The following is a 19985-nucleotide window of genomic DNA, read 5'->3' as shown; positions in this document are numbered from 1 at the left end:
TTAGTAGATACAATATTTCCTTTGAACTCACCTTCACTTTTTCAAAATAGCAATATTAATTCAACCTGAAAGAACAACATTTTTCATTTCCTAGACAAATGACTCCTGTGCTATTATTACTCACATTAATCTTAATATAGCTCAGACATGTGAAAAGTACAAAATACATTCTTGAACTATTTTCTTACATAATGTATTCTTCATTCTGTGACTTACTGGCTTTAGATTAAACTTTGGAACATGAACAGATAGAATTCATACTTAATATAGTTGTTTTGCTCATTGAGACATAGACTCCAAACTATTCTGTTGCAAGATTAATGCTGAATATTATGAAAAAAATAAAATATTAAACTTTAAAATTTAAATACTAAATTTAGATAAGGTTAAGACAAAAAAATAATATGTTCTGCTTGGAATTACAGACTCAAAAGTCACGGTCACTGGAGTGGCTTTTTGGGTTCACAGTTTGTTTTTCTTTTTGATGAATACACTAAAGATACATACTCTTGTTTTTAACTGCATCAATTCAAAGTTCATTGTTTCCACTCTGTTCTTTAGGTATTGGTTCTGAGAAACCAAAGATGCATTTTGCTCATGAAGGGCATCCAGCTTCTCCCTAAGATGTTCATTTTCTTCCACAGTTTTATCAGAAGTCGTAGATACTGAGTAAGCCTAGACATGAAAAAAAGTTTTTTACATATATATACACACACACTTATATATGTGCATACATAAGCAATATATACATCAATGAAAACTGCAAAACAAATGTATTCAAATCATACTATAAGAGCTCCGCTGATATAATTGCCCAATGCTAGAGAGTATCAACTCCTAGCCCTAAAAGCGAAAAAATATTCATAAACATAGCAAAGAATAGAAAACCAAAGTAATAAAAATAAGTAATGAAGTACAATATTTACTTCAGATTTTCTTTGAAAATCCTGGCAAGATGCGTTACCAGCATTCTTCTTACGGTTGGAAAGGCCTCGATGGTTGCAATTAGGTTGTACAAGGTCCTCCAGAGTGAAATCTACCACTTCATCAAAGCAGCGGCCATAACATTCACTTTTACTAGTGCTACAAGGGAGAGTAAAAAGTTGCTACACCGTATTTTCTTTATTATTTTTTTAATTGCTCATAAACAGTATTCAAAAGAAAAGCACAAAAGGAGCTACTTGCAATAAGCCATTACACTACGTAAGATTTACACTACAAGACAGTGGCCGTTCTCATTCCCAAACACACTCATACCTAGAAAGCTCTTCCTCTACAGTTTGTAGATTTTTTTCAGTTTTCCTCAGCTGATTCCGCAATGACTGTAAGTTTACAAGCAGGCCTTCATCAGCAGCACTATTAGCGCAAGTCCACATACTATATTCCATTGGTATCACACACACCACTAAAATAATATTTAATAATAAAACATTGTTAAAGTGAATACTACTTACAAAGATACTTTTAAAGACACTGAAATAAGGCAAATTGAAAAGGAAAGGAGAAAAAAAAAAGAGAAAAATACTAAAAAGGAAATACTGAATTTCCCAATGTAAACATACATTTTGCACACTACCTCCTCCCACATTCACTCGATAAAAATTACAAATTGTCTTTTTTTGGGAAAAAGAGTTCTGTACGCATTCACAAAGTACGAGGAGCTGCATGAATCAACACTTAAACTGGAAAAACCTGCTGCACATCGGTCGCCAAAAGCCTCTTGCACAACGCACCTCAGTTACTACAGAAGTCCCCTGAAGCTGGCAGGGTGCCTAGAGAGGTAACAGCACGTACACAACCAATACACAAAACGTGCCTCGCTGACCGGCGAAGTTTAAAAAAAATAATTAAAAAAATCGAAGCAGTGAGTCCTTGACAGCACAGAGGAGAGCGACTAAGCTGGGGGGTGAGGGTGGGGAGGCCTTCACAGCAGCAAGTAACACTTTGCAAATGAGGCCTGAGGTACTTTGATGGGAAACGGTCAGAGAAACCAACGCTGCCGCCCTGAGGGGAAGGGAGAGAGGGGCCCTGAGGGGATTCGCATCGGCAACGGCGGCGGCGCCTCGCAGCCCTCCTCCCTCCCAGCACCCCGCTTCCCTCTCCACAGGAACCCATAGGAATCCAGAGATCCCCCTCCTTACCCCACTTCAAACACCGCGGGCCCTGAGAGACCAGTCCCGCCTTCTCCGCCAGCCCCTCAACGCGCATGCGCAGCTCCCCCCACTTCCCTTCGTGCGGCGGGGCCGGTCCCGCCCACGCCCCCGGGGGCCGGGACCGGCCCCCGGGGGCGTGGGCGGGACCGGCCCCGCCTGCCGCTCTCTCCGCGCCGCCGCGATGGTGCCGGTACCGTGGCCCGGGTTGCTTCTCGGGTGTTTGGGGCTGTTCCTGTCGCCGCAAGCCGCCGCCGCCGAGTTCAGCCCTTCCCTAGACAGCGACTTCACCTTCACGCTTCCCGCCGGTCGCAGGGAGTGCTTCTACCAGCCCATGCGCAAGGAGGCCTCGCTGGAGCTGGAGTACCAGGTGGGTTCGGCCGACGGTTCCCCTTAACGGAGGCTCCGAGGCCCGGCTAGCGAGCAGGGCTCGGGCAGGTAGCGGCATCCCGGGTTGCCCTTGCCCGGGAGGCAGCCCCGGTGGCCCCGCCGGCCTGGCCCCGGCGAGCGGCGGCGGCGGCTGCGGGAGGCCGCCCCGCTGCCCCCACGTCCTGCGGAAGAACGCCTTTTTACCTCCGCGGTGAAAGTTTTGCAAAAGCAGCCTTATTTCTCTGGACTGACATTAAGGTCGTGATGCCCTTTTTGGGAAGACTGGCGTTCCCCAGGTATCTCTGGGAAAGATCTCGGCCTTTTTTTCTTTCTTTCCTTAAAATAAAAGACTTTTTTTCACCAGAACAGCCACAGTATTTTCCCACCCTGCTGCTGTGCCTCAGAATTGGCTGGGAACTGTCTCTCTCCACCCCCCACCCCTTTTCCCCCCACCTCTGTTTCCCAACTAAAAATCCTGATTATTTTCTAATCATTATTACATACAGAACTGAACAGGAAAGGTTGACGTGTTCAGGCTTTGTTCAGAGCTCTCTATAAGCAAAGCAGGAGTTTATTTTGCAATAACCATGTAGGATTTTATTTTAATCATAATCAAAATATTTATTTTAGAGAGAACAAACATGTAAACAGTGAATTTATTTCTACGCAGGCAAAATTTCTTAGCACTATTGCTAACAGCAACGAATCATCTTTCTATTTGAATGTGTTGAAAAGGAGCTCTGTATGTTATTGGAAACAGATTTATTCCGTACTTAATGATCCTGGATTGTTAGTGGCTAAAGCGTAGGAATATTTAACGTAGAGATGCAGGTCATTCTCCAAAGACATCATGCATTAAACACTGTGCTGATACAAAGTTTTGTTCCGGGTGCTTACATAGTGTCATAGCCCTAAAGGTATATCACTATGTGTGGTTTTCAATTTGATCAGCTGTTAGCTACTTATTTTCCTTGTCCTTTCTCGTTTTTTGGTAAATCTTCAGTGTCACTTTAAGTCAGTGTAAACTTTGCCCTCAATTTCAGCAGGAGCAGACTGCTATATGCAAATAGCTCACTGGAAAACAAGCAAACAAAAAAAATCCCCTAGCATGGACCTAAGTAACATCCTAAAAATTATCTCCCTCTGCCCCCTTATGCAGTTACCACCTTCCCCATAGAGAATTTCTACAGATCCAGTCCCTAAAGGGGGCCTGCAGGAAAGATGGGGAGGGACTCTTTATCAGGGATAATGATAGGACAAGGGGTGATGGTTTTAAACTGAAAGAGGGGAGATTTACATCAGATATTAGGAAGAAATTCTTTACTGTGAGGGTGGTGAGACACTGCAACAGGTTGCCCAGAGAAGCTGTGGATGCCCCGTCCCTGGAAGTGTTCCAGGCCAGGCTGGATGGGGCTTTGAGCAACCTGGTCTACTGGGAGGTGTCCCTGCCCATGGCAGGGGGGTGGGAACTAGATGATATTTAAGGTCCCTGCCAACCCGAACCATTCTATGATTCTATGTGGTGATACAACTGTAGCCACATTATACAGTTAAAGCAGCACAGCTTTGTAATACCTTACACACTTAGGAGCTTGGGAAGCTAAATGCCTTCAATTCCCTCTACTTTTGGGAAATGAGAATGCACTGTGAGAATTCAGACCTTAAGTCTGCGTTGAAAGATGAGAAGGTCTGTAGTACAGCTTTGATTGGCATAAAACGTCAAATCCTGTCTTCTACACTGTTAATTCACCCAACATAAAGATCTTAAGGGATGATACTGCATAGATTGTGTTCTTATACAATTATATATATGCGGATATACATAAAAGTGACAGATCTTTGTTACAAAAATTTCTACCACAAACCAGCGCTGGTACTTACCCATCAATGATGTCTGCCATAGAAATGCTAGATTTAGCCATCTGTTGGTAGTCTTACAGGTTGTCTAACCCACCCATCAATAAAATTGTATGCGTTCTTAAAAACAATTAGGGAAGGGTTCGATATAAACCCAGCCTAGAATGATTAGGTCCTATGTAGTTTAAGATTTGAAATGGCTAAAATACTTTTGGGTTGAACCCATTTTTAATCTGTTTCCGATTAATTTGGTGTGAACTCCTGCAGGCAGATTCAGCTTTCAGATTCTTTCTGTATCAATTCCCTTGTGTTTGCCTCCCTAAAAATGTTGCCATCAGCAATGCAAACAGGAATTCCACTGGTTGGAGGTGTTTTTTTCTTTGTTTCACAGGTTCTAGATGGAGCAGGATTAGATGTTGATTTTCATCTACTATCTCCAAAAGGTGAAACTCTCGTTTTTGATGAAAGAAAATCAGATGGAGTTCATACGTAAGTTTAAAATCTTCAAACTTACAAGTGTTACATAAAATACTTTTCTGGTTTCTTTAACAAATATAACTAAAATAAAGGTTGAGTACTTATTATTCCTTGGAATTACAGAAGACTTTCTAAGAGGACAGTTTGAGAATACCAATTACTAAATACTAAGCACGGAATGCTTTTTACATGGATCTTACCGTGAAGTGAAGGATATTTTTGTTTTCATGATAGCTGTTAATGGTCAGTGAACAAAAATAATTACTGTGGACTTGAAAAAAAGATTTTGTCAGTCATATAAATAATAAACTGAAAAGTCCCCTATTTTTCCAATCCTTTTATCAAAATATCTAGTAATTATTCTAATTTTGCTGTAGAGTATAAGAATTCCACTCATGTGATAGCTTTTTTGTAATGATTAATATTGATTCAAAATCCCCATAAAGGAAAATCAAAGCAAGCCACTGTCTTCATTATTTTAAGCCTTTAGAGTCCGTGGGATTGTTTAGCTGTGATTGTGCAATCTGTAATGTGCTTTAGAGTGCTAGTTTTTATATAAAAAGCATATCCAGTTATCTTAAGTGCATGATTGTCAGTCTGAAAGAGGAAAGTTTGCTTACAAAAACTTACTTTTTGAGAACTAGCACAAAAAGTGTAGTTAATTTAATGACATTTTGCTCATATACACAGGGTAGAAACAGAAGATGGAGATTACATGTTCTGCTTTGACAACACATTCAGTACCATTTCTGAAAAGGTGATTTTCTTTGAACTGATCTTGGACAATATGGGAGACGACGGACAAGATCAGGAAGACTGGAAGAAGTATGTTACAGGCACAGATCTCCTAGATATGAAATTGGAAGACATTCTGGTTAGTATTTGATCTTTAATTCTCTTCAATGTAAGAACATACAGAAAAAAAATCAATGTCATTCAGCCATTCTGCCTTGGTCTGGTGCATCATCCTGGAAACTATTCCAGTTCCATGGATTGCTTTTACTGATGCATGAATGTCATGGCTCTCTTGCTTCCACACAGAAACTTGAGAATATTTTCAGAGTAGACTCTGAATCAGCAAGAAGACACTGCCTAGCTTCCTTACTGTTTCCAGTTCAGCGTGCTTCCTTCCTGCTGCTAAAATGGGACACTTCTCCCTAGCAGCAATGAAATGAATATTTATAGTATTAAAGTATCACTTAATCCTAATGATGTAGTTGGAACCAATGCATAGATTTTTATCAATGTTTGAAAATAAAGCAGCACATTAGCCTCTTCCCATCTTTGCACAAGTTCTCCAACCAGCGGATGGATTAGTATTTCTATCTTCAATAATTTATATATTACTTTATGAGGTTTTTTCCCCCCAAAAAAACAGGACAGGAGTTAATCTGTACTACACTGCAGGTTCCCCTTTGCAGACATTGTATGAATGGTAAAGTTTGCTTAAACTTTATGCTGGCCTGATTTGATGTAGGATGAAGACTACTGCTGAGTCAAAGCTTCTGTTTCCTTTCACGATCATTAAATGTCGACATTACTGTAGAAGTAGAGGATCATTTGGTGTTCCTGTACCACTGTTCTTAGTGCTGGGTAGGATGCAGTAAGCCACTGTCTGTTTGCTCGTAGTTACAGACAACAGGTATCTTAAAGAAAAAACAACCAACCACACAACCGCCCCCCAGAAAACCAAGCCAAACCAACACCCACACTTACTGAATACACTGGTGTAGGGAATGACATTGTTTGTATTCTATCTATTGCAATAATCAAAATGCAGACTTTTAAACAAAACAAACTTAATGTGTATGATCTTTTATAGGTGTACAATATGTACAATACACTTTTACATAGTTAAAGCCAAATACAGAATCTGAAAAGCTGGCCAGATCTTCTTTAAAATTGGCAATCAAGAAAATCAGAAAAAAACAAAGTTTATAGAGGAAATTTTGAAGAAAATCCCTCTCACTAGTCACAAGCAATACTTGAATGGATTTTATAGCAACTCGTGTACATACTGCTATCTCTTCCAAAAGAAAAAGACCTGCAGAACTTGTCTTTATTTGAGAGCCTTGCAAATCTTATGAAGTGGATAATTTTTGTAAAGTTAACATTAGTATTTGATGCCATTGTTTACTTAAGTTATTACTTTACTTGCAAGTTCTGTGAGGACTTACATAAACACTTAGTAGTTTAACTTAAAGATAACACCATATTTGGTGGGAAAAATGGGGAATTGTGTCTTATTTTTTAAAGCTCTTTTACGGTGTTGATATTCCTTATTGTGTAACATATGAACTTTAGTATAATCATAAAATTATTTGGCTTCCAAAATAACTCTTTTGAAATATTTGTTAAATATGCAACAGAGAAAACATCCATGGAGAAAATGTTACTGCTGAGTTTCACCTTTTTGGGATTTTGTTTGTTTGGTGTTTGTTTGCTTTTTAATTTATAGCCTCCTGTTACTGCACACGTTACTCTTCTCACTAAAGTTACTTCAGAGTCCCATAATAATATCAAGAACATAAATCAGCACTTCATGAGATCAGCTTTTAGGTTGTGACTATCTATTATGTTGTGGATGAAAATGTTAGAGGACCAGGTGTTGACTTTGTAAATGCAGAATAAGGAGTAGGTCTTGAGCTGCTGTTGATATGGCCAGAGCATTCCTGTACTTCCTCTGATTCCCTGAGACACACTGCGTGTGCTTTGTAGGACCTCCACTTGTCCTATTCACAATTTACTGTCAAAATTCTGCTTTAGTATCAAAGCTGAAGCAGCAGTTTATAGCCACTACAGTGAAAGCATAAAAAGAATATGGGAATAGAACATTACTGTACTACTTTTGCTACAGCTATAGTCCTAAGTGTAGTTTGCATTAAAAAGTGCCTTGATTTGATTATCCAGCAGAAAAAGGGCCCTACATTTATCTACTACTACATGACTTGTTTTGAGACTAGTTCTGTAGAGATCACTGCTTTTCACTTGTCTGAATACCTGGAATCACAGTTCCCCAAGATACACAGAATATTAAAAAAACAATTTCAGGTTCGATTTCTCTCTCACCTCCTTAGCCTGTAAAAGGGAAAAACCAAATTACTATAGAACCTTAATGCTATGTTAATTAAGCCTTTTTAGGTGATGTAAAATAAACAGGCTAAACAAATTAATGAAAACTGTGATGAGATATGTATTTTAAAGTGAAATTAACTACTTGGCAAGAAATTAAATTACAGGTGGTAACACAATATTAATATTTTGTATGTGTTGCAAGCTATACATTTGATTCAGGTGTTCTTTTTTTTTCTCTCCTAAAAATACTCTTTTGTTACTTACCAGGAATCGATCAACAGTGTCAAAGCCAGATTAAGCAAGAGCGTCCAGATTCAGACACTGCTCAGAGCATTTGAGGCTCGTGACCGAAATATACAAGAAAGCAACTTTGACAGAGTGAATTTCTGGTCCATGGTCAACTTGGGAGTAATGGTGGTGGTATCAGCTGTTCAGGTTTACATGTTGAAAAGTCTCTTTGAAGATAAGAGGAAAAGTAGAACTTAATATCCAGTGTGATCATAACAATATAACAGGTATGGGGGGAGAGGGGAAGCAATAAACTACTACAGTAAAGAGAGAAAAAAGTAAAAATAAAACTATGACCTTTCAGATTCTTTTGAACAGGCAGTAGACATCGGGTTTTCAATTCATGTTGGGCTTCTTGGTTGTTTTTTGCTGGTGTTCTTGTTTGTTTTGGTGGGTTTTTTTGTTGGTTTTTATGTTTCTGTTCTGATTTTTTTTTTTTTTTTTTTTAAACATGGACAGAATGCCTTGCCCTGAGCTCTTCCATTTTTGCAAGAACTACTAACTATTTTTTTGTACTTGTAGCATTTGTTAATGATTGTTAACGACTAACTTATGCATAGCACACAGGATGCTTGGTGCATATGCAAAGAAGTGTTAATACTATCTTTTTTTCATGTTCACATAAAACTTTAAATGGTAACTTAGATATTGGCTTATGTGCTGTTAAACATTGAGTGAATTTACATGTGTGCCTAAGCATGTTTACAGGATTGGGGCCTACAGGGGTAGTCCATAGTTACTGTCATTTATCTTCAGAGTTACATGCTTTTAAAAATCCTCAGCCTTTGTTGTATGGAATCATGGAGAAACACTGGGCTAATATTGCAAGAACAAAATGAGAACTCTTTTTATATGCAGATGACTAACATCAGCACTTTAAAAAAAAAAAAAACCACCATCAGTGTGAAATCGAGTCATTGTTGAAGAGAATTAGAGAAAATAGGTACGATTTCTATTCATAAATCTTTCTGTCCTGTAGTTGTACAACCCTATTCTCCTTTTTGGCTGTTACATGAGATTTAAGAGACAAGTGACTACATGGTATACAAATGCACACACACCTTGAAGTATGGTTTGCGAACTCTTTGTTACTGTAACCTTATGCAATTTTCAAGAAGTCATTTCTCATATTATTCTTTCCCTTTAATAAAAGGGGGGAAGAGGGGAGAGAGTGTATCACAGTATGTGATATTACCTGAACATTCATTTTTGTAGTCTCAAAATCCCTCTTACTTGCCAAGTTATTTTTTATTAGTTTTTGTCTATTACCTCTATGGCTAATGTAGCAGTTAATAGGGTAACTTACACAGGCATGAAAAACCAAAGCTGTTCACCTAAACTTTCCCTTTTTGCTCACCCTCACAAGTCTTTTAGCTGTGTAAGTACACTTAGTTCATCTGAGCAGTGTTTCTATATCTAGCTATTTATATGAGTAAGGCATAAGTTACCTGAACAGGAAGTACAGGCTTGAAATTTTAGGATTAACTGAAGATGTAATATTACTTAACTAAGGCAAAGCTATCCTCAAATCAGTAATTTATAATTTCTGGATGAAGTGGCATTTAACAGCGTAGCGAGGGTATGGAGAACTTTTGCCAAAACGCCTGGTGTATGACAATTAATGTTTTTTAATAGTTCAAAGTTTGTAATTTTTACAGTGTGCCAAGTCACTGAAATTTCGTGTATAAATGCGTTAAACTCCATTTCACACAAAAGTGTTTTTAAAAAAAACACTTTCTTAAAAAAAACCCACTTTTGAAAAAAAGTGTTTTAAAAGCGTATGTATTAGTGTTGTGCCTGTTGTTGGGTCATGTAGGTATGAACAGCACAGTTGCAACTTTGAGACTCTGTGATTAAGAATTATTTTATGGAGATAAATCAGGGTCAGTAGATGCATGAAGAAACACTTTGTTCAAAGAAAGCAGATGCTAGCAAGGGCTACAGTACATAGAAACAGCACTTCAGCTTCAACTTCAAACAATAGTTTTTATAAGCAAAAGTATTATGTCACAAAATATAACTTTTAACTTGTTAAAGAGGGCTCCAAAAGCTGTTGAGCTACTTTTTCTTTTTGCAAAGCTGTGTCCAAAGTAAGACTGTTTCCCTTTAGGGTTCTGCATATCTTTTTTCTACATGATGCTTTCTATTCTAAACTGCCTGGAGTTACAAAGATTTTTTCTGTGATCAGGACAAAGTCTAGGAAAAATTAATTCTTTCTGCTGGAGTAGCAAATATTTTTCTGACATTTCCCTGGACATCTCCCAATACCAATATACAACATATGTACATCAGGGCTTAAGCCAAAGCTCACTGAAGTCAACTTCCAAGGTTTTGATCAGGTCCCTTCAGGACAGGTAAATAAGATTCTTAGGGCTCTGCCTCTTTTGCTAGAAGAGAAGATGTATCTTCACTTGCATCACCGTGATTGTGAAGCCACAAACCATCTGCAAAATGCCAAACCAGCTCTATGAAGCTGTGACTAAGACACCTACCTCTTATATCAAAGCTACTAGATTCTAGATTTCAGCTTAGACCTCCAACAGATGAGCTCTGCCAAGTTTTCCAAGGGCACCTCAAGGGATTAGGTTCACCAGCTGCTCTGCTGTGCCCCTCTGACAGTGGTTTACATCCAGTGGCGAAACAGTTATGGTGTGTTAGCATAAGCTGCTAATGAACACGGACTTCTCTGATCAAAGACACAAGACTGAACTGCAGCAGTTTCTCCGATTACAAATAGCTGTCTGTGGCAAAAGGAAAATAACACAACAATTGTCAGCAGAGTTTTGCAACTAAGAGCTCCGACTGTGTTTTCTCCCCATTCAAAGTTCATTATAGAAAAACAAAACAGGGAATAACTATAAAGGTAACTGTGCTTTGACTTTGGCAGCTGGAATATGTTTCTCATAGGTGAAGGATTCAATATTTAAACATGCAGCTACAGAAAATTTAGTAGATGGCTTTTGACTGTATAAAATTTACAAAGGAGAATATAAATCTAAACGTTTTTCTTAATGGACTTTTTATTCAGAAATGTTTTAAGACTTGCAGATGTTGAATAAAATTATGCAAAATTCTGAGATTTTCAATAAATGAAGTTTAAACCTGCGTTTGTGTTCCTCATTTCATAATGAAGGAAAAATGCTTTACTTATTAATGCTGCAAGAGATCAAGGATGCTAAGCTAACAAGAACTTTAGTAATGCAGCATTTTCATTTTTGCCTCCTGCAGTGTTCAGATTGTGTTCTTATTTACTGTAACCCAAGATCAACTTTATCAATGCAAAAAACTTGAGATTTACACAGGTGTCAGATCTGAATGACACCAACTTCTGATCTTTGTAACAAAATACATTTAGTTTTGAAGTTATCAGATGCATGTGAGGTATGAGCTTTAATCCCTGCCCCCCCCATTTGCAACTTAATTTTTATATTCCATATAACACCTGTAGTTTATTACACACACAGAATGGCGTAGCTTCAGTTATGCAGGCAATAAAGTTAGGAGTAATCCTGGGAAGAACAGCAGGTACTGTCTTGTGCAAAATTACAGTAGAGGTCAATGATACTACTGAGACTAGTAAAGTTCTGTGTTCAAAGCAAGAGACAGTAAGACCCTCAAGCCAGCCTAAATCAAGACAGCTTCGTATTAAATCAGCGCCCAGGTGGGAAACTATTTGTCTAGCTGAGTATTACTTGTTAGTAACTAAACCAAGCCCCAAGTGTCTCACCTGAAAAAAAAAAAAAGTGAGAGAAAATATGCCAAGGAACAGATATGGGAATGCATAAGCTTGCACTACCACGGAAAGACAGGAGCAAGTTGACGCTTGAACTCAAGAAACACTACTGCTCTAACCCAATGGCGATCTTTGTCCTCACAAACCCTTTTACAAAGGATTTTACAGGAGGTACTTTGTCTTGATATATTGTTTTAACTCATGTGCATGTTTGTGTGTTTCCAGTTAACAGCTGTAGGTGAGGCACATGAAACTGAAAAGAATTAAAAAAATAAGTATATTTTTCAGCAGTAAACATCAACTAACATCTGATGACCTGTTGAGTGCTTCCATTAATTCTTATATTTTCCTCCTCTAAAGAAACAATTTATTTCACAATATAAGTATTTTAATTTCTGATTAGGTATCGTCAGCATATTAAAAATAAACACCTAGGAAAAAATAGAAGGAAAACAGAAAAGTAGTACCACAGAATACTGAACTGTAGCAATTAAGAAATCCGCAATATAAATTACTACTAGTTATTAGTATGTAATAATTTCACATTATTCATAAGAGAATACACAAGATCCTGACGCTAAAAGCTCAAAATTTTGGAGGGTTTTTTTTTCCAGCTTAAACAAGCAATACAGATGACAAATCTGAGTTTGTTTACCATTTCATAAGACTCCTGAGAAACCCGGGCCTGTCCGGAAGCCTGCTAACCACATTGTTCAAATAATGAAACAGGAACTTCCTTTTTGTGCTGTGTTTTGAGTTGATGAGGCAGATACCATAAAATACTAAGGTACAATGTTATGTTACGAGATTAGGCAATTTAATTGTAGAAGGAACAGTGGTTTGACTTGAAAAGGTACATGCACAGTGAAAACTATCAAAAGCCATTTTGGACAAAAACAGTTCCCCTTACTGGTCTCTCAAAGTGCACACTGGGAGAAATGACACCTTTTTGCCTAAATTTCTTCCTAAAAGCATATATCTATAGTGTGTATCTTTATTTCAATGTTATTATGTTAAAGGATCTCTGGCGTTAACCGTCTAACACTTGTGTACCTCAGTCTGGCACAAGTCCTTTGCATCTCATGCACTCCAGAGTGCAGCACCTCCTCCAGCTCCGCTCGTCTGTCAGGTTGCAGCATTACCCTGAGTCCATGACCATGTGATACAGTGCTAACACTACCTTGTTAAAAACTTGATTCAACCAGCCATCGCAATTACTTTTTTTTTTTAATTTCCTGAGTATTTTCAAAACAAGTATTTACACAGCTATCTGTCCTAAAGACTCATTATCCCCAACAGTTAATTAAGACAGCCTGGAACTAAGTAGATTGAGCTCTATCCGATGTCTTTAACAGTTCCTGTGCCTTCCCTAGTTTCAAAGAACAATTCTCTTTGAGACTGTTTCATTTTAAAACTTAGCAACTTTTAGCGCAGACAGGAGACATACAACTCAGTTATTGCTGAGAAATGGCTTATGTTAAGCCCTTCTTTTCCATGCTTTCCCCCTGCTCTGGTAGTACCTCATTCACAGAAACTCACTATTCATATAAGAGGAATGCTTAGTGCAGAGGTGAGCACCATATTTGTAAGTTATTGCAGAGCAGATCAAAATATGCCTTACTGTATGGTTGTGTTTTCAAAACTAACAGTTTACTTAAGGTAACAGTTGATTTTTATCACAGGTAAATATAATAAAATAGTATGAAAATAATAAAAATAATACATTAATAGTAAAAATCATAAAAAAATTAATAGTAAGCATACCTATACTGCTGAAGTCTCACCAGAAGCACTGAATTACATCATCTTCTCTCATACCATCAATTGCTATAGTTGAGGGCAGTTAATGACACTTGGAACTCACAGAGCTCAAAAGTCCCTTTCTTACCTTAGTGTGTACAAAATTTCTGGAAACAAGATATCCTTCTTCACTTTCCATCAGCTACCTGCCAAATTGGAATACAGGTGTGTAAGGAAGGCATAGAGTTGCCAAGAGAAAAGTTCTAAAAGCATGTATCTATAGTTTGTATCTTTATTTCAATGTTACATTAAAGGACCTGACATTAACCATTTAATTAAGGATATTTTTCTGTTATGCTGGAAGATTTCGGGGAGTGGTAAAAATCAAAGTCAGAAGATACACATGACTGTCCATACAAAAAGCTTCTGACAGTTCATGAGAAGACTCTTGATTACATTCTCTGGACAGGGAACAGGTACAACCAAATCCCCTCCAAAGCCCTGAACACACTTCAGCCATTATTCACTTATGCTCCTCTCCTGAAATCATTCTTCCTAGTCACTTCTCTTCCACAAGATGACACCACCAGACTGGGAAGAAGGAAGCAGGCTCAGGCACCCAGTGGCCAAACAAATAGGAGTTCCCATTCTAAGGCTTCAGCACTTACCTCTGAATGACTGTGAGGCAGGCGAGCACCAACAATACCTGGGCTCATTACCACAAGCACAGAAGAAAAAGCATGGGAGGAGAAAAAGGCAAGAGTGGGTTTTGTACAAAAAGCATCACTTTCCCTAACCAAGGAACTCCACATTGTTATCTTGATCAATTCTTAGTTCTACTTTATATTCTTCCCCTTTTCAGTCTCACCTTTTTCCTCTTGCTACCACGACAAATATATTTTAACATCCTACAGCCTGAAAACCTTTCGAGTCGTTCATTCATTATTTCCCTTTCCCTGAATTTCCAACCATTGTTGATAATCTCTAGAATTTTACTCTCTTCCTGCTTTGCAATCGCTGCCATCATACAACTAATTTGTGAAGTTATGAATATAAGTTAGAGCAAGCAGGTGAAAAAACACCAAAGAGGCAACCTTAGTAATGCTCATGAATGAGACACGCAGCGAATCAGTAACTATCACAAGTGAATGCAGTAACAGCAACAGTTTTGTGAGTATCCATGAGGGAATGGCAGAGCACAAATGAGTACTTTGAAATAGTGCTTACAGAAGAACAAACTTTATTTAGAGCAAAATAGAACTATTAATTAGCTTCTTGCTGTAAAGAAGGTTTTGCAGCAAATGAGCTTGTTAGAGTAAGACCACAGACGTCAAGATTGCAAGTTAATGCTACCACACTGGACATAAAGTAAACAGAAGACCAGGACACCAAGCCACATGCAAGTCAATTAATGCCACACACAAAATATCTAATAATGGGAAGAGAACAGAATATTGTCAAATTCAGGAGCTGGAAACAAATCAGGACAAGTGAAAAAAAATACACACTGGTGAAAGATTATCAGTAAACAGATTAGGAGAAAGATGATATGAAGATAACTGTATAAGCTACACCTCTATTTGAAAAACTAGTATTTGCAAGGCAAAACATTTTGTCATCAATGAAAATCAGAACTGTTGATGTTACGGTATATGGATCTCAATGGTAGAATATGAAAAAATCTGATTAAAGGAATAGCAGAGATGAGCTAGCTGAGAGGAGGAACATTAACGGATTAAGAAATGCAAAACAGATCATGACAATACAAAAATCTACTGTTTCATTGCTGCTGAACAATAGGAGTAAAAGACTAGCAAAAGCATCAAATTCCAAGCTCATTCTCAGACTGTGCACAGCTTCTACTCATACTCATCTTTTGCTTGTCTTTCTATCGTCCTGCACTATCTTTTAGAAAAGATGGTCATTCCCCTTTCAACTTTCTTCGGGGACTCCAAGGAGTCTCTTTCCCCGCATCTTTCTCTTCTTTATACCTCACCTATAAGATGATCCAATGTACAAAAAAAGCAATCAACTTTTCTACAAGCTTTAGGTTGACAATTCCAATTTTTTTCCCCTCACACGTTACTATATTTTTCTGACCAAACCAGGGATGCTGATAGATCTGACACCACCATTTGGGTGTTTAGCCATGATCTTAAATTCAGCATCAACCAAACACAACTCACCATCCAAAACCTTTTTCTGCATTTCCAGAAAATACCATACCCTTAACTGCAGTATTAATTTTCATTGAAGCACATGCGTGGGAACTAGAAAAATGACACAATTTACAGCCTGAAAACGTTACCTGCATAGCATTTGCAAGCTTCATTCTCTTCCCTCTGCACACAGAACTGATGCTCCTGTCCAGTTCATCCTTATCACCGTGTTCAGACTCTTGCTCCATCTCCAGCTTTGTCATGTTCCATCTCAATTCACCGATTCCCTTTTAAAATATAACACTAAAGATCACTTTTGTAGGATGTTCCAAAGACATGACCATTTTTCTGTTTATCTACTTATCTTACCCCCCACTCTCTAGAGAAACTGCTTGTCTTCACCTTCAAGGCCTTTTTTGCTTTATTTCTGTCTTCATGTTAAATCAAAGTATTGACTTTCATTTCACATAACACACAGATGTTTCAAAATTCCTTTGTAATCTCACTCAAAATACCTGTTATGCATAGAAAAGCATAATTTTTATTCAAAATTCCTCTTGAAGTTTTTGTTGAGAACAACGATGTGACAAGTAGTTTGTTATGATGATTATTTTACAGTTCTGACGAGTAACGTGCCATCATTTCTTTGCTGTCTTTTTCATGTGATGCCCACATTTTTAGAACAGCCTCAAGAGCCTTTACCTACCTAACTACTACTGTAATGCAAATAACATATAATGGAAAAAATATTAAATCTGATAACACACAGAAATGTTTCTAAATCAGTGACCACAACAAAGTTGAATTACATATATTTACACACATGCATACGTACAATGATCAAGTCATACCAAAATGAAATCGTTACATACAGCAACATTTGTATTTTTCCTTTAGACACTCCATTACTACATACAATGAAATTCACATAAAATGAGGGAAAGGCATTTGTACATGTGCTTTAATTACTACTCTAGCTGTATCTTCAGCAGCACTATTGCAGCATTTTCCAGTACGTGACACCTTGTAACAAAGCATCCCTCAAGCATAGCTGGAACATTAGTTAGTGCCTATGTGCAGGGCAAGCGTCTCCACAACAGGAACAGGAGAGCTCAAGATAGAGAAACAAAGGATGGGAGGATGCCACCAGGTATGTACTTCACAAGAATACAGAATCAAAACTCATTCTTCTCTCTCAAAAAATACACACATTTAATGTTGGTCTTTTAATTCTAAGAAAAAAGCAATTCCAAAAATACAAACTGAACATCAGAGTCAAGTCAACCACCATAATAAAATGAAACAATGACATTCACAATAGTTAAGTCTATGGACAGCTTAAGTTTGACAAATATTTTCTCCCCCCACCCCCTAAAAACCCCAAGTACATTCCAATATTTATCTTTAAATGAAACTTTACGAAAAATACTGCTGGTGTTCAGTTAGAATTAAAGGACTTGGATAAAGTGAAACAATAAAGACAGATACAGATGGTGTGAGTAAGGTTACAAAGGCTTTACATTTTGCATTATCCCAAGATATAAACATTCAAAAACTAACATGAAGTTGCTGTGTTATCAAAATATTGCAGCTACAGGCAAGGCAACATTAAATTAATAGCTGAGGGTGTGAGAAAAAAACCACACATTTTAGTGAAGGTAAACAGAAGTGGCAGTTTTTAATTAGCATTTTTAATAAAGCTAATATTGCCCAGCCAGCCATAAAGCAAGCACAGGATAAAAAGCTTTCTCTGCTTCCTTTGGCTATAAGGTGACAGGGAAAAAAAGAAAAAAAAAACAAAAAAGAAAAAAGTCACCTTTTCAAGATGTTCAAGATGAGCAGAAAAAGTCAAATAATCAAGTAATGGAATAAATAAGTACTAACCCAGGCAGTACACTTTAAACCACTCTGTCATTTGTAAATGTTACATAATTTTATTTTGGTGGTAAACTGTAAGCACGTAAGAAAACTAACCTTATGCAATACAGTGAATATCCACCAAAGTAAAAATATTCTTCTGTTTACTCTTTGGCTAAAACCCCCTCAAAAGTAGCAGACAAAGAAAAAAAAACATCTAATACTGGCAAGAGACTTTTTTGACTTTTTTTTTTTTTAAAAGAAGTAAAATAAACTTATCAATTTAAATCTTGGTACATTTTATAGAAACAAAAGAGGTAATGTTGTAATAAAAATCAGTAATGTTACTTCAAATGGCAACAAACTGTTTGTTGACCCTGTGCAATAATATACTTTGTTCATACTACACATTTATCAAAATACGACTGGTTTTACTGATATATAGGAATCTTGTGAGTGACTCCTGTCAACTTAGTTTGTAACCGGGACACAAAATTTACAATCAGCGTGCCACAATAGCTTTCAAATTGCTATTTCTAGTAGAGTTAATTTCAAAATGTTCAGATCCTGAATTATTTTTTAACAGTTAATTCTCATGGAAAATAATGGATTATATTACCTAGAGCATATGAACATCAATGACTGCACCCATTGCCAGAACACGCTGCACTGGTTTGACACTTTTCCTTAGTACATAGAAAGCAACAGCACCCAATAAGCCTGAGAAGAAATGCTGCTGTGTAAATACTGGCAACTATTCCTGAAAAAAGAATTATGGGATGTATTCTCAGAAGCTGCCCAATCCCATAATTTGTATTGCATAGGTCACAATCACACATATATATACATGCACAAGAATGTGTGTGCATATATACATATGTATATACACACACGCGCACACGCACACACACAAAGAATATATTAAGAAGACAATGAAGTCTGGTCACAGAGCAATTTACAGGCTCAATATATTTTTTCTTTTTTTTTTTTTTTTTACACTTTGTTTGAAAGAAAACTTCAGTATTTTACAGTCTTCAGTAGGCATTATATACACTGCACTTATGAAATCTAGAAAGTATTGAAATAGAAATACATTTCTGCAAACATTTGGGTAAGAAAACAAACCAAAATTTTTCAAAGATTTGTGCTATCTACATAATATTTTCTCTAAATCACAATAACTGTATCCATGGAATGTTCTCTAGAAAATGTCTTTTTCTTTTTAAAACACCATGCACATTTTTAAGCAATTGTAACCCAAAATATCCCAACCTAAAACAATCTAATAATGTTCAGATTAAAAAATTTAAGTTTCAGATCAGATTTTAAAAAGATAAGTCTTTATCACAAGAGCTGTAATGATAACAATTACATGTTAAGGCTAAACTGGTTTTGTTTTGTTTTTAGAAACACATTTAAAGACACGTTTCTCTCGTGGCTCTGCATTATGAACTGTACTTACAGATGACAGTGCAGTGAACATAATGTTCAGTCCTACAGTCAGGATGCAGTTGCTCCTTCCCACTCCACAAGATACTGCACCTTTCCATCAAGCGTCACCCGACGAGCCAAAACACGGTATTTTTCCCCACAAGCTATTCTACCTGCTGCACCAAAATAACTAGTAATTGAGTTCTTTAGATGATTGAGTTGCAACTCCTGATCTGCTAAGTTGTTTAGTATCTCTGTATTGAGTTCATCATACTGGTAATCTTCCTTGCTCTCATCATCTTTTACAATTTCTGAATTTTGAGTCTGGAGTGCTTTTCGTGGAAAGCGACCTCTTCTTCTCAAATGTGGTATTGCAGCAGGCCAAGTTCTTCCTGTACGAGTCCTTTTTCTTGAGTCAGATAAACTATTAAAAAAAAAAAGCAAAAAACAAACAACAAACCAGCATTAGCTCCAAGGAACTTACGCAAAATATATGCTTTATCATCAGTTATTTCCATGTAAGTCATAACTTCTTTGTTCTGTTTTTCACAGATAAAAATACTCGTTGCCTATAGATAGATGACTATTAATATGACACTTGAAAAATAAAAGTTATTTACATAAGGAAAACTGCACTAATTTAACAATATGTCTGAAAAGTTACCTGAATTATATTAATTTATGCCTTGTTATGTTAAAGAGTACTATTTTGATACAGCTTAACCCCATTCTTAAGCAAATTTTAAAAAGCGTCTTCAGAGGAGCCTGCACCAAATGTGCTTAAATTTACAAATTAAAAATACAGCTTTTTAAAAAAAATTATGTATGTTTTTTTAAGCTGCATTTATC

At 37.2% G+C, this 19985-nt stretch overlaps 3 protein-coding genes across 6 annotated transcripts in view; 1 reads left to right on the top strand and 2 right to left on the bottom strand.

Moving 5' to 3' along the window:
* Positions 1–2185, bottom strand: part of CCDC18 (coiled-coil domain containing 18) — a 28741-nt gene extending 26556 nt beyond the window's left edge. The window contains exons 1-4 of the mRNA XM_063344866.1: positions 2142–2185; positions 1258–1405; positions 927–1083; positions 508–675 (exon numbers count right to left, since the gene is read on the bottom strand). Coding sequence (XP_063200936.1) covers positions 508–675; positions 927–1083; positions 1258–1388 — 456 coding nt within the window. The 5' untranslated portion in view covers positions 1389–1405; positions 2142–2185. The remainder of the gene's footprint in view (positions 1–507; positions 676–926; positions 1084–1257; positions 1406–2141) is intronic.
* A 104-nt stretch (positions 2186–2289) lies between these two features.
* Positions 2290–11321, top strand: TMED5 (transmembrane p24 trafficking protein 5). Its single transcript, XM_063344491.1, has 4 exons — positions 2290–2520; positions 4768–4865; positions 5544–5727; positions 8196–11321. The coding sequence occupies exons 1-4, from the start codon at positions 2335–2337 to the stop codon at positions 8412–8414; spliced, it is 687 nt and encodes a 228-aa protein (XP_063200561.1). The 5' UTR covers positions 2290–2334; the 3' UTR covers positions 8415–11321.
* Positions 11322–15997: 4676 nt separating this feature from the next.
* MTF2 (metal response element binding transcription factor 2) overlaps positions 15998–19985 on the bottom strand; it is a 31840-nt gene continuing 27852 nt past the window's right edge. For 2 of the 4 annotated variants that reach the window (XM_063344386.1, XM_063344389.1), the window contains one exon: positions 16319–19560. In XM_063344386.1, coding sequence (XP_063200456.1) covers positions 19206–19560 — 355 coding nt within the window. In that variant the 3' untranslated portion in view covers positions 16319–19205. Of the gene's footprint in view, positions 16152–16318; positions 19561–19985 lie in introns of those variants that run through there. The other 2 variants (XM_063344387.1, XM_063344388.1) reach the window with 2 other exon arrangements.

The sequence above is a fragment of the Chroicocephalus ridibundus genome, chromosome 8, assembly GCF_963924245.1.
Source record: "Chroicocephalus ridibundus chromosome 8, bChrRid1.1, whole genome shotgun sequence".
Classification (NCBI taxonomy): domain Eukaryota; kingdom Metazoa; phylum Chordata; class Aves; order Charadriiformes; family Laridae; genus Chroicocephalus; species Chroicocephalus ridibundus.
The sequence above is the reverse complement of the archived record's forward strand: the minus strand, read 5'-3'. Positions and strand labels throughout refer to the sequence as shown.

What these genes read in the sequence shown, in the direction of transcription:
- TMED5 (XM_063344491.1), top strand. Translation starts at nt 2,335, where the DNA reads ATGGTGCCGGTACCGTGGCCCGGGTTGCTTCTCGGGTGTTTGGGGCTG. An exon ending in AAATCAGATGGAGTTCATAC is followed by an intron (nt 4,866 to 5,543) that starts GTAAGTTTAAAA and finishes TCATATACACAG; the next exon opens with GGTAGAAACAGAAGATGGAG. An exon ending in TGAAATTGGAAGACATTCTG is followed by an intron (nt 5,728 to 8,195) that starts GTTAGTATTTGA and finishes GTTACTTACCAG; the next exon opens with GAATCGATCAACAGTGTCAA.